The sequence below is a fragment of the Phallusia mammillata genome, chromosome 8 (genome assembly GCF_965637545.1).
Source record: "Phallusia mammillata chromosome 8, kaPhaMamm4.hap1.1, whole genome shotgun sequence".
Classification (NCBI taxonomy): domain Eukaryota; kingdom Metazoa; phylum Chordata; class Ascidiacea; order Phlebobranchia; family Ascidiidae; genus Phallusia; species Phallusia mammillata.
The window spans coordinates 333,850-349,524 of record NC_137259.1 but is presented as its reverse complement, the minus strand read 5'-3'; the positions used below and the strand labels follow the sequence as shown (position 1 = coordinate 349,524).

Here is a 15,675-nt window from a genome sequence, read left to right as displayed (position 1 = left end):
TGCTTTTTACTAAGAATTCTGGGAAGCCTGGGAATTTAATATCGCTTGCTAAAGTATGCACTTACTTTCACCACAGCTAGTCGGAGAGCTTTTCTGCAAACACTTGAAATATTGTAATATTTGCTCGAACCAACAAGAGCTTTGGTTTACTCAACATGATTGGCAAGCAAATAAGTGGCAAAGACAAATTTACAGACTTTAGATACAAATGCAACTTAATTTTAATTTATTTGTAATTGATTGTCATGGACTCATAACTAAGCAGAATGGGTACCACTATAACATGATTGAAGAATTTTTCAATAAATTTAAACACATATATTTTCATGTCTTACAACACTGCTAATGTTAGCATTGTGTTCCACCATCTATGTGGTTCACAGTTTCTTCTGTTTTCAAATTGAAACACTAGGTGAGATTGCCACAGTTTATTACAACTCTAAATGCTGGCGTTTCTTACTGATGATTTTTAACTCTACTGCACTTAATGTACAAACCTCATCACATACACACAGAGCCAGTAATAAGTAATGAGTCCCAAGCTTTGCACCCAGACAGGTTATAAGTACATGAACTTGGCTTTTATTGACATAACATTGCAGTCATCATTGAAAGAAGTCATCAATCATGTAAGAAATATAAATAAACCCTAATCCAGTGTTTGTTCCACAATGTTGTTGTAGGATTAGTAAAGAAAATACAAACACCAAATTTCTAACGTTGACAGCTACAACTATCTGTAAAGTGATCAATCAAGTTTTCCACTGAATATTATTAAACTGAGTTGAACAATGAACAACCCTATTAACAGCCAATAATAATATTTCTAACAAAACAATAGTAAGAAAAACAATAAAATTCAGAACAAACCAATAAAAATTAGCCAAACTTTCCCAAACAAACTATATGACCCATTAATGATAATATTTAAAAACATTGTTTGTTTATTACAGAGATTTCTTTTGCATAAGTTGTGATGATATAAACTTAAGACTGTAACTAAACTGAAATCAGTCCTTTCGTTCTTTAAGGTTTTACCTAATCCAAACAATGCACATAAACAATAATAACAACAACATAATAAATCAGGGGCAAATAATAAGTCAGTAACATTTATGAATTAGTTGAGAATGATACAAATTTCACATTTTCTGTGGTAAGTGGTAACCAACTTTATGTTTGGTGATTATCGAGTTCAAAGAAACCGTTACTCTAAGAACCCAACCAAATCTTTATTCTGTTAACAATGTTTGTAGCATTAACAGAAACATTTTGTTGTGTAAAAAAACTACAATAATAATCAAAATAAAATTATGAAAAATCACTAAACTCAACCAAAACTGATGAGTTAACAGATGAAAACAAAATATTTCAACAAAACAATTTGGTCAGTTTAAAAGCAAATAATAAACAATCACAAATTGTAACAATTAAACACCAAAGTTTGCTTGGCTTTAAAATAAAACGAAGAAATTTCAGTGCTCATCATTTCCAAGCGTTCGTAGCTACTCAAGCGTGTAGCAACCATTGTCGTAACCAATTGACTTTCTGACGTCATAAATACACAATGCGTCATAAAAATTTTGAGATAGTTTTTGTCAAAAAGTGAGAAATTTGTGGAGTAAAACAGTCGGAGAAAATGGAGTTTATCTGGAAAATATTTGTTATCAGTTTACTGGCAAAAGCCAGCACGTCTTACGGTCTGAAATGTAAAAACCAAGTGACACAAACTGATGTTATCTGGCATGACGAGGTTGGATTCAGGGTGATTTGGCTGAGTCTTTTGTTTGTTGTAACAGAAAAATTTGATTCAGATCATGTCGTGCTTCCTTATTTCGCAATCGGGTGATCGTTTGCCGCTGCCACACGGAAATTCAAGTCTCGAAGTCAACGTTAAAAACTCAACTTGGCAGCAAAATTACATTTTTTACGCAGATTTTGAACAGGTAAATTGCAGCACCAAACTGAAACTGAAACTAGTGGCAATAAAATGATGAACTTGTGTTAGACAGCGTGGAATTTTAAACTTCCAAGTGAGGATTTCTTCCAAGAAGTGACAGATTATAAGCTACCTCTAGCTCCATCCTCCATTCACGCACATTCATCGCAGAAATGGTTCGCAGATTTAACAGTTTGTCATCCAACCTTCGGAAAATGCCTCCACGAACAAATAGTAGTCATACACAACACGTCAGGCAAGTTGCTGTATTATAAGTTATAACTTAATCGGATTTTTAATATTTATAAAATTCACATTTTTTGTTCAGATTTGGTGAGCAATGCTCGTTGGGGAATTCCCTCAAATCATTTGACGTCACGAATATTGTACGTCACTCATACTTCAGCGCCTTGTCAATCGGGCAGCTCATTGTTGGTTGTTGCCACGGCAACACAGATATGTGAGGCAATTTTAGCATCAAAAACTTGAATATTTGTAAATTTGAGTTTTAATTTTTTTCAGATTTAGTTTCTTCATTCGATCTTTTTTCAAACAAGAAAACCACGTCGTGGTATGAATGGGATTGTTCGAATACTGACAGACAAACTTGTGACGACATAATTATCTCCGATGTCGTCATAACTGAAAATGTAATTGTGATTTTGACGTCACAAGGCTTACTCGTCTCTGACGTCATCGGTTCCAATTATGATGTAAGTTAATGCTCGGGCATTCCCCATAAGTTTGACGTCACCAAATTTTGATTTTATTTTCAGGTTTTCTTCACAACTATTGAGTTTGCAGACCGGGATATTTCATGGAATAAATCGAAACTGAGTTTTTCTCCGATTTGTGTTGAAATGGATTACCTTACACCGCAAGGTTAGATTTTATACAATATCTTAAACTATGCTTTTCCACTTGGTAAAGTTAAAACGTTTAATGCTCAGATGACGTGATTTTGCTGATTGCTGAGTCATCAAACAACAAAAAGGTAAATTACGTCAATGTGTATTATGCTAAACAAAGTGTCACAAACTCTTTCACACGTATTCAGGTTGTGTACAAGTCAATTTTGCCGTTTGTGTCATGGACGAGAGTGAGCGAGTTCACATCAGTGGACAATCTTGTTTCGGTTTTGTTTGACCGGCTAACTTTGAGCGTGATTACAATCACATGTCACCAGGTAAACGCCAAGTGTTTCTACCCCAATTGGTGTGAAAATCATTTTCATACATTTAGAATTGTACTTCTACTGTGTACTCCGTCAACGACATGACTTCATCCACAAAAACGCCGAAATTCCCCACATTCAGGATGGAAACCTCTTCAACATTTTCAACTTCCCACATCCTAATGTTGTCAAACCACTTCTGTTATTTCGCTTCAACCGACTCTGTGTGGTTTTCTAGCGACGGGGGAAACCGATTCATCAAGTTTGTTGTTGATTTTAAATTGTTTTAAACCTCTCAAAATGTTCAATAATCTCCACACAAAAGTGCAACTTTCTCAACTAACCAATTGCGCATTGAATCCAAATGAGGCAATTCACTCGATACGCAAATTTTAGGTGCAAGTCAAAACTTTCACAAATCAATGATTTTGTCCTAATTCAAGTTTTTTAATTTTTTTTTTTTGTAAAACTCCGTTGTTGTTTTAAACATTATTGGTCACCCCAACTTTGTAGGCTGCATGTTAAACAAGCTGATCGAATTCATGTTTCACAAAAACGTTGCAGTTCAGATGCGACAAATTTTTGTTGTTTATTTTAAAGAATCGCTTCACTTCAACATGGAGGTCACGTGACCCAGTTAATCGGACACGAACCGACAAAATCATTTGCCATTATGACGTCACAAGGCTGGATATGGTTCGGTAAAGCCGGAGTCATTAAACCGAAACGGTTGTTGCGAACATTGGTACGAGATAAAATATTTTGGCACCGAACCTCACTTAATTACGTCATACTGATGACGCAGGTGACTCTCCACTTGCGGCGCATCGCGTTCAATCATGTTGGATCACTCTACCTTCTGCATGTTGACGTCACCAGCTCTGACGTCATCAGGCGGACTTTGATTGAAACTGTACCGTCAAACCACTTATGCAGGTGAGCGTTATAACAGGGTTTTTATTATTTGAAATTATCATTCATTTGTTTTCAGTTTCACCTTGAGCAGCGCTCCGCGCATGCGCACAGCCCTCACTTGTGACCTTGGTCAGACGGTGGAATACAGTGTAATGTTGAAACGGGATCCAAGTTAGTGTAAATATTTCCGGAATCAAAGCTCAGGGATTTCTAGCTTGAAATTTGTTCAGGTTCGGCAGATAATATTCGTCCTTGGGCTTCGGTGAATTTCGGAAACCCTCGGATTTTCCGAAGTGAAATGGCTTGGCACATATTTTCCTCGTTGGAACGCAAAATCACAATCAAGTTGTCAAGCCAGTTTTTAATCCAGGTTTGAGGTTGAAAGCAAATTTCACAACTTTTTACGAGAGTTGGTTTGCGTTTCTACTCATGCCCGGGGAATGTACGCAGGCCTGTTTCGCGTTTTTCCTCACGTGAAACGCGAGGCGTTGATTAGTTCCCCGTTTTTTCTGTGAAGGTACAATGCGCTGGGGAGATAAGTTTGCTCCGTAGTTCAGTTGCAAGATGTAGTAACGTGCGTGTTTAGGTTGAGGCTTACAGGTTGCGGCAGGGTTGAAAACACAGTTGAAGTTTAGATGTTTAGGTGTGTCATGCAATAACAATTTGTTTCAGGGAATTTCATCAGTTGCTGTCAATCTTCGACTCGGCAACGAATATTGTCCAATCACGTCGCACAACGTCATAGTTCTGGCAGCATGTCCCGCCCAGAAGGAATTACATTTCAACTATTCGTCGTTCCTTGCAATCAACCAACCTGTGCTGGGAATACAAGATTACGTTTCTGAAGATTTAAATGACACCAGAAATTTGCTCCACACTTTATCGGTAAGTCTTCAATGCCTTTAAGTTTGTTTTAAAACAGCGGTTTCCAACCTGTGGATCGCCTGACAATTTGCCTGGGGTCGCCTAAAGCAGTTGTGCATCGAATATTGTAGCTGAAACCCCATTGTCATGAATATGCCATAGTTTAAGACTGCTTGTGGCAAATTATACGCGAAAAATCTGTTTAATATATTTCAATAAAGACACGCAGCTGATCATAATTTACGTCAAAGATATTTTTAAGCAATTCGTTTTAAATGCATCTACCTCCATGTATTGTGGGCTTTCGTGTGCTTCTGTGGGCTATGTTGATAAACTAGATGTTTGGTAAAATCCGTAACATGCCGGATTCACGTCTATTCGTACAAGCTGTAAACCTTGTCCAGACCAATTGTTCCCCAAACCCGGCCTGAAAGTTGGTGGAAATGTGACAAAAATGATGTCGACTGTAAAGTCAATTTGTAATCAAGCTTTTTTTGTTATTAAAATTCGAGTAGAAACCGGCTCAAAAAACGATCCTACTCTGATCCAACTTATTTTAGTCTTTCAGTCCTAACTGGAGTAATGAGTTTGTAAGCAACCGTTTTGTCACATGAGCCTTACATTGCTTTTCTCCCTAGGTGAACTACCGCCCTCCATCGGCCATGGCTGTCTCCATCCCTCTATCGAGCAACGTGTATAATGTTCACCCCGATTCAATCAACGCTTCTGCGTCACTCACATATGAAACCGCAACAAAACACAAGTAAGTTCATGAACTTTCACCCAAATATTTTCTTGCTACAAAAGCTGCGGTTTGTTATTTTTTTGGGGAGCTTTGTTGCCATGTTGTAAAGTATTTTTCCTTCTACAATATCAGACTGCCTGTATCCAATGATATCTTTAAAAAAAAACGCTAAAATATTGAATATACGATGAGAGCTTTCTGTCTCATGGATCCCACCCCTGAAGGGCAATTCGCTATAGCGATATAGCTGTATACAGTGACAAATATAGAATATGAATTTTATGGAACGGTCTCAAATATTCATCTGAAAACTTTAGGTTGAAATCATTTTGCGTCGGGAAATCCACTCGAGAAAATTGTGATTGCAATTCTGCCCGAAAGTTTTCTTCCTTGGAGAAATACAGCGACTGTAGAGAAAAGGTGGGTGAGGATGTTTGAGAATTTATTTAATTCCAATTGTTACATAGACTGACGAACAGATGGGCTGAGTTTTCCAACCTTGGAGCTAAGTTTCGAATGCTTTTGAAGAAAGTGTAAGAGAGCAAAAAACTTTTTAGAAAAAATATAAAACTGGAGTAACTTTTTATGAAAAAAAATTGCGAGCTTTTGCGGTACTTTGTGATAAGCAAGATCTAATAAAACAGAAACTCTCATTTGTTCAGGTTTACAAGGTGATGTACGACACATACTACGGTCTTAAGTTCACAGTCGACCGCGGCCGCCAGCTAACAGTGGATGACGTCACACGCGATGACGTCGCACGCAATGACGTCACAGACACGGATACGTCACAGTACTTGGTTTATGTTGAGGAGATAAACGGGCGTGACGAGTCGGTTTACACACTGAAGGGAAACGCAGATGAGTTCTGTAAGTGAAATTGGGAAAAAATCTTTCAGTAACAGATTCAGTCAATGCCCTTATTTTAGGAAGTTTCGTCTATCTTGTAACATTACACCGGTGCATGTAAGCTTATTCGAACAATGCATTAGTATTTACCACTGAATTATTCCTGCTCGGATAAACACATAAGCTATCGTAGTTTACTCTGGTGCTACCAATCTGTTAATACGTTTATTCTCACTGATGTTGACAACTGTTTTTGTCGAAACGTCTGTTTGATAAAATGAATACGTTTTATTTTACATTGCTGGTAATTTGGTTTCTATTAAAGCTACTATTTAAGTCCGTGTCTTGTGTACCTATGTTAATACGTTGTCCTTAATTGCTTAATCAAACAAAGAGCCGATTTCAGTACTTTGACTGAAGTAAATTGTTTTCACAGGTTTGTCGCATCCACAATATTTGATATGTCAATCACGCACTGGCACGCCATCTAGCGAGCAATTGTTACACTATATGACAAATGGAAAGAGCGACAAAATATACAACGCCAGTGGCCTGTCAATCAAATTCTTGGTAAGGATTGCTTATCTAATTGCCTTCAATTTAATTGCCGATATGACATTACTGTTCCAAATTGCATCAGTCTCCCGTACAACGTATTTTACTGAACTTTTATGCATTTACAGATTTTCTAATTTTAAATAGTTAAGGTCGGCTACTAGTTACAGCCACGTGTGGTTTGAGCTGATCCTTTTTTTGTTGGCAGCGCTTCTGATTTGTTTGTTGTTTTGTTTTGTTTTCTTGAAAACAATCATGTTTATTTCTAGACGCTGTAAACAAAATAACTAAATATTGGTTGATTGATTTTAACTAGGAGCCGAGGCAAATGAATGTTTAGTGTAAAAATGCTAAGCACGTACCAAACTACATCGTACAGTTGTAATGCTGCAACTCATACACAGACACAATAAAACGGAAAACATTAAAATTTCAGGGTTCAGGTCTCTTTCATTTACGAATCCGAGTCATCGAAGGTTTCTCGTTTTGTCCACTTCAAGACGAATTCCAGGCAAATCCCACTTGTGTGTGCAATGTCGTAACAATCTCTATGACGTCATAATGCATTTAGGTATACGTCACAAACCCTCCACTTCCGTTTCCGACCGGAACCATTATCCGGTTGATTGTTTCGTTCGCGATGGGAGCGGTTATGATTGTGATCTACATGAAGTTTCTCTTTTCTCAACCACTTCCCGAAAACGAGACAACTGAGGCGGCTGTACAGGTACGGATCAGTAGGTTGCGCCGTGGTGGCCCCTAGTGGCGGATATTTGACCTCACTTGACCCTGACACTGCTAAATAAGGTGTTGTTACTAAATTTATCTTCTGGCAATTATATATTTATTCCGACGTTCCGACGTCCTATACAGGTCGCCTTCATCAGGGTAAATAACACTGGGTGTTGTTACTTTAAAGGTACCGGTAGGTGGACAACGCAGAAACACTTCGTTTGTGTCGGAAAATGACATCCAAGTCCTCAGATCGAAACTTCGGGCAAGTTTTACGTCCTGAACATCACATTCGTATTTTGTTTCAAACTTTTGTGAAATTTTCGACATTTCTGTTTCTAACGTAAAGTCGGAACAATATTGTGACGTGTTAATCAAAAGTTGCAGGAGTGTAAACTACGCCCCCTTGTGGTTGGTTGCAAGCTCGTAACATTCCTTGGGATTGCTCAGAATAAATTCCTTGTTCAGTGATTCGATGCTCTTGCGCCCTCTGTTGGCGAGAAACTTCTCGCAAATTGACGGAGGTCGCTCCAGCGGTTTCACATCCGGGTACTTTTCCTTGATCATAGAAATCATTTTCTCGTCGGTGATGCTCTCGTCCTCCCTCCAGCGGAAGTACTTCCGGTATTCAGTTTGATTTCTATTGAGAAAGTTGAGATATTTTGCGAGCAAGTCGGGGGTGCTGAAATCTTCAACGTGAATAAACGAATCTGGGGGGGCAACTCGGAGTAGATCGCGTTTGGGGGTTCCCCACACCACCGGAACTGCGTCATTCTTTAGAGCGTTGAACCAAAACTTCTCTGTGACGTAATCAGTGCAATTGATCGAGTTTTCGAATGCCATGTAGAATTTGTATTGTCGAAGAGTTTCTCGAAAGTTTTTGCTTCCTTTCGGCATCAAATGTTGGTTGTTGAAACATTTTCCGATCCGTTCGAGGTCCAGTCCAGCTTCAACCAACTTTTGAGAATATCCCAGACGCTTTTGTGCGCCTCTAGTGGCGCCACATTTGCTAACGAACCAAACCTGACAATAGAAATCGTATTAAAAAATACTTTAGAAAAAAAATTTCTGTTTGAAAAGATTTAAAAAAAAAATTTTGTTTAAAAAAGATTTAAAAAAACTTTACCGCCAATTTTCGCTTTTTCTTTATTACATCATCAATTGCTTTGGTTCCCTTAGCAATGGCGTCAATGACTTTTCCGCGGTAACCATAGCCGCGATAAACGTCTGCGTCGAGTCTATACGTCCACGTCCAGTTAAAGAATCCTCCATCGTACAAAGATAAATCCACGCCGGCGTGTTTCAAGATGGCCGGGTTTTCTGCAGACCACCAAACAAACACCTGATCTGCTGTTCTGAAAATAGAATTGAGCTTCAACTAACAGAGGGTGGATTACAGGGGTCAGCAAATACAGACTTGTGGACCGTTCACATGTGCAATGTAATATGTGTATTGGGCAGGAACTTGGCCGAATGGTCTAGAGGCCTGACCCACATACAGGCATAAAAAACTTGATCGGGATTCGTCCCCGAAGTGTCCTGGGTTCGAACCCCGTAAAAAAAGACACATAAAAGTTCCTGTAGACGAACATTAATGAAAACTCTTGTTCGAAACATTCGTCATTTACAACTGGTCTGATAGGTTTGCGAGTTGCAGATTCATATTATAGGCTAGGTGTTCCCAACCTGTGGTACGCATACCACTAGTGGTACGCAAAGGGTTTTCAGGTGGTACGCGAGTAGCTTCTGTTTTGTTCACAAAAACAAAATACAGGTCATGTCAATTGTCAACAAGAAGCACAGTTGCTTTGAAAAGTCGTTCAACGGTGTTGAGCAGTGGGCGTTGATTATGTTGCTCTTGATAGATATCACCTACTGTTTTATACCTTAAGCTACAAATAGCGTTGAATAATGCCGGGCGTGAACTAACAATAGATCGGAAATAAAATGTTCAATAACATTTACATTTAAAGAGGTAGTTTTGCTTCATAGTAGGCTAGTTCTATTAAAGTACCGATACTAGTGCTAATGTGATAATGCAGGAACGTGAGTAGCAAAAATGCAAGAGACCTGATTTGAAAAAGTTGTAACTAACATTTTGTTACCAACTTTAGACTATCAAATTTGTAGGTTTGGCTATTTTGGTTGACAGTAAACAAAAACAAAAATCTCATCAAATTTCGTTGTGGTGCTTTAGTGTTATTGTAGTAGGCCAATATTTTTCTTCTCACAAAAATATGATTCGATCAAATTAGTTGTTCTGCAAGAAGTGGTACGCGTGGCAGTACAGAGCGTCCAAGTGGTACGAGATCGTAAAACGGTTGGGAACCCCTGTTATAGGTAGACACATGTCAAACTTTTTGTGAACATTGTGTGCGAAACAAACGGGCAACAAGAGGCCATGCATAACAATATGACAGGTGATGTCATAAACATTGTAGAGTGATTGCCTAATTCGTTTTAAGATAGAAATGTGGAATGAAAGAACATGGGAATGTTACAAAATAAATTTACAAACGAAAACCATTTTCGGCCTTTAACAGTGAAATAGAAGATCTGTTAAGCGGCCGCCCTATCGTAAAGACAACCAACCTGTAAAGCTTCCACGGAATGAAACGTTTGTTGATAACTGTGTAGTGAAAAACAACGATATCTGACTGGCTGAGTTTCTGTCGGTCGTTTGTGACGTAACAATCATCTATCATTGTCCCATCTGCGGGGGTGTACCCGGCAGCACCCCAGGGAAGTCCCCAATATAATATCAGGGGGTGCCGGGGTTTGCTTGTGACGTTAATAGGACGACTCTGATTGGTCGAAGTGGAAATTTTGGCGGGAAAGTCGCGATCTTGATTGGCTGGAACAACTGTGACGTAATTGTGCTGTGACGTCAGATATAGGAAAATCAAACTCACAACGGTTGATGTGCAAGTTACTATTAAAAATAAGACCAGGAAAGTTGAATTCATTTTCTGCCAACAAAAATTACAACAATGGTTTGGCGAATTGGAAGTAGGATCAGCCCTGAAGCGTTCATGCAGACCAACAAACACGGCACAATTTGAACTGATTACAGTACGCCAGGCCCCTGGAAGGCGCCATACCGAATCAGCCGGTCACCAAGCATTCACCACCATATGGCAAGGCATATAGGCTAGAAAAATATAATAAGGCGCCTTCAATGGGTCTGGGGTACTGTGATCAGTTCAAAGTTGGTCAGGAAAATGTTTATTTCATCATCACGTCACCAGTTTCTGATTTCTGTCATGTTCGATGCGAGTTAAACTGGCTAGGTCCGTTGCACCACAGAACGAGAGGATCGTTATTTGGTTAAACTTGTTTCGAACAACTAGATTTAGTGACGTATTAGTAAAAAGCGTGTAAAAAGAAACAATAAAGTAATGGTTGCGTGTTCTATAAAGTGATTGGGGGGTGACACTAAAACGCTGAATTGCGGGAGATGGCGGGGGTCGTGAAAACCTCTAAATTTCGGGTAAATTGCTGACGGTTAGTGCTTTAAAGGTTGAGGTAAGGTTTTATAATAGAAAATCATTAAAAAAGTCCCGCCGGATACATTCCGCGACCGAGACGTGCCGCAATCTCTCGCAATAGCATTTTTGCCGAATGTCAGGAAATAGCTGAATAAGTTTTAGGCAGGGACATTTTTTGAAAAAACCTTACTTCAACCTTAATAGCACTAACCGTCAGCAATTTGACCCGAAATTTAGAGGTTTTCACGACGTCCCGCAATCTCCCGTAATTTAGCGTTTTAGAGTCACCCGTGATTGGCAACAAACGGTTTAGACTTGCACCGTAACAAGCTGTTGGTAAACGACAATTGATTTAATTTCATGAAAACATTTACAAAAACATTCGACCTCAATATTGATAAAACCTAATTTTGAGAAATGACTAAGTGAAATATCTTGGTATTTATGACACAAGCAATATAACATGAAGTTGTAAAATGACGTTGAACATAATTTGAATTTTGCAGCCAAACCACACAACTGTTTCCATGCTTGGCACGAGACCGTGAAAGTTTACCATGCATGCTGATATTAAACGTGACATGAACGCTGTTGAAGCCATTTCCTTTTTACTGCAGTTAGCAAGTAGATGCTATAGCATGTTTCCTCGGCTGCCAATATTGTACGACTAAATGAAACGCTCGAATCTTACAGGCTTGACACAGCTACTACTTGTTATTTGCTGTTGTCTTTTGTAGATTACCCCCTTTTCTCAACAAATTATCTGCCATATTAAGCTTAACAATAAAATTTAAAATCCACTTCGAAAATACTTCCACAGATAATTCTGTATTCGTGATGAGATAATGCTCTCCAATCTTCTTACATGCTACTTTCACCGTACAACAATAGCTAAAACTAATTGCCTTGTTTTCTGTATCAATACCACCTCAATTCAGCAGGTCTGTTACCCTCGATGGAAGTCGGCTAAACAAAAATACCTCCCTTTTAACCCACAAACATAAACTCAAACAGAAGAATTTCTGTTCCTTGCTTGTAGCGGGTTTCATCACTGCATGTTTTAATATCTGGTACTGACATACTCGTGGCGTTTAATTAATGATTAATATATTCCATTTGAACATTATACCTGTTACAAGCTAGGCTGGCCTATAGTGGGTACACACTAATTGACATTGGAAATTGCGGCAAATTTATTTTGTACTTCAACACCGAAACAGATGGTTTCCCTGCTTTACACTCTGATAAGTTTACAGCTTTTTAAACTAGTTTCTTTTTGATTACTAAAAAGTTACAATCAGCTATCAAAAAATGCATCGCACTCGTTCTTAAATAAGCTGTTTTCAAGTCAAGTATGTCTACGTTTACGAGGAAGGTACTTCGAGCAAGGTCTTAATTTCACTCAAATTTAAAATTTGACACTTACTGGATGCGTCAATAGAAAAACAATTTTATTTTACCAACCAGCAATTGTTTCGCGGCGCTTGACTAACAAACCAGAAAATCCGCATCACATAAGCCAACCGACTTCACGAAAACTAAAACACACTAAGTTTCCCAGCAGATTACCCAACTGCTGGAAATATCTCGACTACACGCTGCTGCTGCAGGGAAAGTACTTTACACCAATAACGTCTCATGTGGACTTCCGCTGGCCGATCACCATGGAAAGCTGATGCTCGGCTGACGTTATGTCGAGAATTTGTAGACAAGACAACAAGTTAAATTGTAACGTATTAATATTGTGTTTTATTAATTTGTGCTGATTCAATGGAATTTCCACTAGTAAATGTTTGGACGTTCTTTGCAACGACTTGTTACTGTAACCTCTCTGACTGTGAAGCACTAGAAAATGTGCAACACCAATCGGCTAAACTAATTTTAGGGTGTATGAGGACCACTTCGTATGATAAAATATTACAAGACCTTGGATTGACACCCCTCCGTGTTCGTCGCAATGTTCACTCTCTCGTTCAATTTCACAAAGTTCTAAATCGCATAGGACCTTCATATTTACAAAGCTGCATTCCTGAATACGTTAAAAACTTAATTAAATATGACTTGCGTAACCCCTTCAAAATACATCCCATTGCGTGCCGCAGAAATACCAAATATAACTCATTTTTTCCCAAAACTATCCGATTATGGAATGAACTTCCAAAAGAAATCCGATTGATAAAATCTGTCTCAGTTTTCAAAAATAAAGTTAAAAAACTTTTCTTTACGTATCCAGTCAGAACCTTACATCTGCATGGCTCTTGTCCTAAGACAACTGCCCTTCACTGCATGCTTCGACTTAACCATAGCCCACTCAATATCAATCCCAGGCACTTTCGCCCTTGTGCATGTCAGGCCGTAGAAACCACGCAACATTTGTTTCTCAATTGTCCACTATTGATTCGTCCTCGCACAATTTTGTTTTCCACTATTTCGAATATTCTGACAGAAAACGCTAAGTTTAACGCTTCATTTCTTTCCAATCTTTCTCCTGGTGCAATTATTCGTTTCATGCTATTTGGTCATCCTGATTTAACAGACGCCCACACACTGTCATTATTCCATGCCGTTCACAGATATCTGCATGCGTGTAATAGATTTTGATTTCTGCTGCCGATTTATTGACATTTTAACCTCTTTCGTTCGCTTTTCCTCTTTTGTTTACTATTATTATCGACTACCCTTTATCTGAAAATACGTTTATTTCTCGTATGGTGACACGACAAAGGACAGTTTTCAGTTTCCGGACTGTCGTCTGATTGTCGTAAAATAATAATAAAAAAAAAAAAAAAAAAAAAAAACGACTTGTTAGAATTTTGATGGCCCTTTTGGTATCTTGTCCAACGTCCTAAATAATGTTTGTCCACTAACGGTTTATTTACTGATTGCAGTACCGCGTTGGTCCCTCATAAGCGCAGTCGTTGGGCAGTTGCTAAGCCGCATGTCGTTAAGTTGGACATTTATTATGCTGGACGCTTAAACTGAACAATAGCTTCTGAGCACGTTATTACCCAATTGTTGAACGTTGGTAAACAATGTTTAAAATACCTGACGTTATGCTTAGATCTATGTATATAGTAAGTAAGAGCATTATCGGTCCTCGGCAACCAATGTCGCGGTTTGAAACCTCCCCTTTCTAACATTCCGTTGTCTACAATGCACAACACACCATCTTGACTAACATTACTATGCCCAATAACTATCCGTAACCATAACTAAATCAAACTCAATCAAACCCACTACGGCAGAATTCTGTAGCGAGAGCAGAAACCCAAGGGTGGTTTAACTTCGTGCAACAACGTAATAAGCTGCAGACAGTGCACACTGTTTCGACGTATAGCCTATGAAGTCTCTGGTGACGAGAGATTTAGCCGTATTGGCTTGTGTAGCCATCCAAACACAATGGATTTAACAAAGACGTCATGCAGTTATAGGCGGAAATCCAAAGACTATGATATTCCGGCGATGGTTCGTTCACAGCATTATTATATTTTTCCCTGCAATCAAGCTACGCCCAGAATTTTTTTTTATTCAACCTAAAAGCACAGCATGCTTAAGATATTTTCTGGTTTACATTTAGTCCCTTATCTTGCGATTTGAGAATCGGGGCCCGGTATACTTGGTGGTATACTTGACCTTAAAACGTGACACCAAGGTCAACAACACGCGAACATTTGTCAATGATTAAAAGAAAAAAACGAAAACGTTAAAACGAAAACAGGGTGATTATATGGGTATATGACTAAAACGCTTTTAGATTAATGGCATATGGAGCCAAATTAAAGCATCTTAAACAAAGTTCAGCCTTATTGCAGCCCAATCATGCTTTCATAATAATAATATTCGCAAATTTCGATGTCTGTAGCTTAAACCTCCTACTTTCCACTATTCCTACCCTTACAACATCAGCACTTTTCTCGCTGTAAACTAACATGTGTTGTCTAGGCCTTGCCCTGACTAACCTTCCCTACACCATTATTTTTCATCTGTCTGATATATGTTCATAAGTATAACCTTATAAGATTAACGATAAAACGGACTATAGCGTAGATGGCCTAGAAGTTTAACCCGACTAAACCATCACAAGATTATTGAGTTTTCTGCCTTTAATGTATTCAACCCAATCCATATAATACCATAAGCTGGAAGTGGTGACGATTACAAAACGGAGTCTGGTAACGTTTTCATGTTTAGTTAAATTAATTTCCTATTTCCGTTTTATTTGCGGGAATTAGACCCGGACCAGAGTCGCTTTGTTATACCAATCCACTACTCGTTTGCAATTCCTTTATTGGCTTAAAACGACCGCATCGAAAACTTATTTACTTCACCATCCACCCTAACGCAACGTTTCAAAAACATAAATTTGTTTCTCCCACAAACAGTAACTGACGTTTTGTACATGACAAAGTTTCTC

The 15,675-nt window shown here is 38.6% G+C and overlaps 2 protein-coding genes across 2 annotated transcripts; one reads left to right on the top strand and one right to left on the bottom strand.

Annotated features, from left to right (window-relative positions):
- Positions 1–1,639: 1,639 nt before the first annotated feature.
- LOC145204556 (uncharacterized) lies at positions 1,640–8,056 on the top strand. Its single transcript, XM_080077148.1, has 20 exons — positions 1,640–1,765; positions 1,815–1,946; positions 2,009–2,195; positions 2,268–2,399; positions 2,462–2,652; positions 2,716–2,821; positions 2,890–2,933; positions 2,997–3,125; positions 3,182–3,375; positions 3,714–3,858; positions 3,919–4,049; positions 4,105–4,199; positions 4,621–4,913; positions 5,531–5,655; positions 5,955–6,057; positions 6,300–6,507; positions 6,923–7,056; positions 7,478–7,552; positions 7,613–7,768; positions 7,961–8,056. Exons 1-20 carry the CDS (start codon positions 1,640–1,642, stop codon positions 8,054–8,056), a joined length of 2,802 nt encoding a protein of 933 aa, XP_079933274.1.
- On the bottom strand, positions 7,361–14,989 carry LOC145205465 (4-galactosyl-N-acetylglucosaminide 3-alpha-L-fucosyltransferase FUT6-like). Its single transcript, XM_080078193.1, has 3 exons — positions 10,366–14,989; positions 8,900–9,128; positions 7,361–8,796 (listed from the first exon to the last, which is right to left on the bottom strand). The coding sequence occupies exons 1-3, from the start codon at positions 10,737–10,739 to the stop codon at positions 8,170–8,172; spliced, it is 1,230 nt and encodes a 409-aa protein (XP_079934319.1). The 5' UTR covers positions 10,740–14,989; the 3' UTR covers positions 7,361–8,169.
- Positions 14,990–15,675: the final 686 nt, after the last annotated feature.

Bases quoted from the DNA above. Each gene is read 5' to 3' on its own strand.
- LOC145205465 (XM_080078193.1), bottom strand. From the start codon at position 10,739: ATGAATTCAACTTTCCTGGTCTTATTTTTAATAGTAACTTGCACATCA. The intron at 9,129-10,365 runs GTTGGTTGTCTT...TTCTATTTTCAG, and splicing joins ATTCCGTGGAAGCTTTACAG to AACAGCAGATCAGGTGTTTG. The intron at 8,797-8,899 runs GTAAAGTTTTTT...TTCTATTGTCAG, and splicing joins AGAAAAAGCGAAAATTGGCG to GTTTGGTTCGTTAGCAAATG.
- LOC145204556 (XM_080077148.1), top strand. From the start codon at position 1,640: ATGGAGTTTATCTGGAAAATATTTGTTATCAGTTTACTGGCAAAAGCC. The intron at 3,376-3,713 runs GTTTGTTGTTGA...TTTATTTTAAAG, and splicing joins GGGGGAAACCGATTCATCAA to AATCGCTTCACTTCAACATG. The intron at 4,914-5,530 runs GTAAGTCTTCAA...TTTTCTCCCTAG, and splicing joins ATTTGCTCCACACTTTATCG to GTGAACTACCGCCCTCCATC.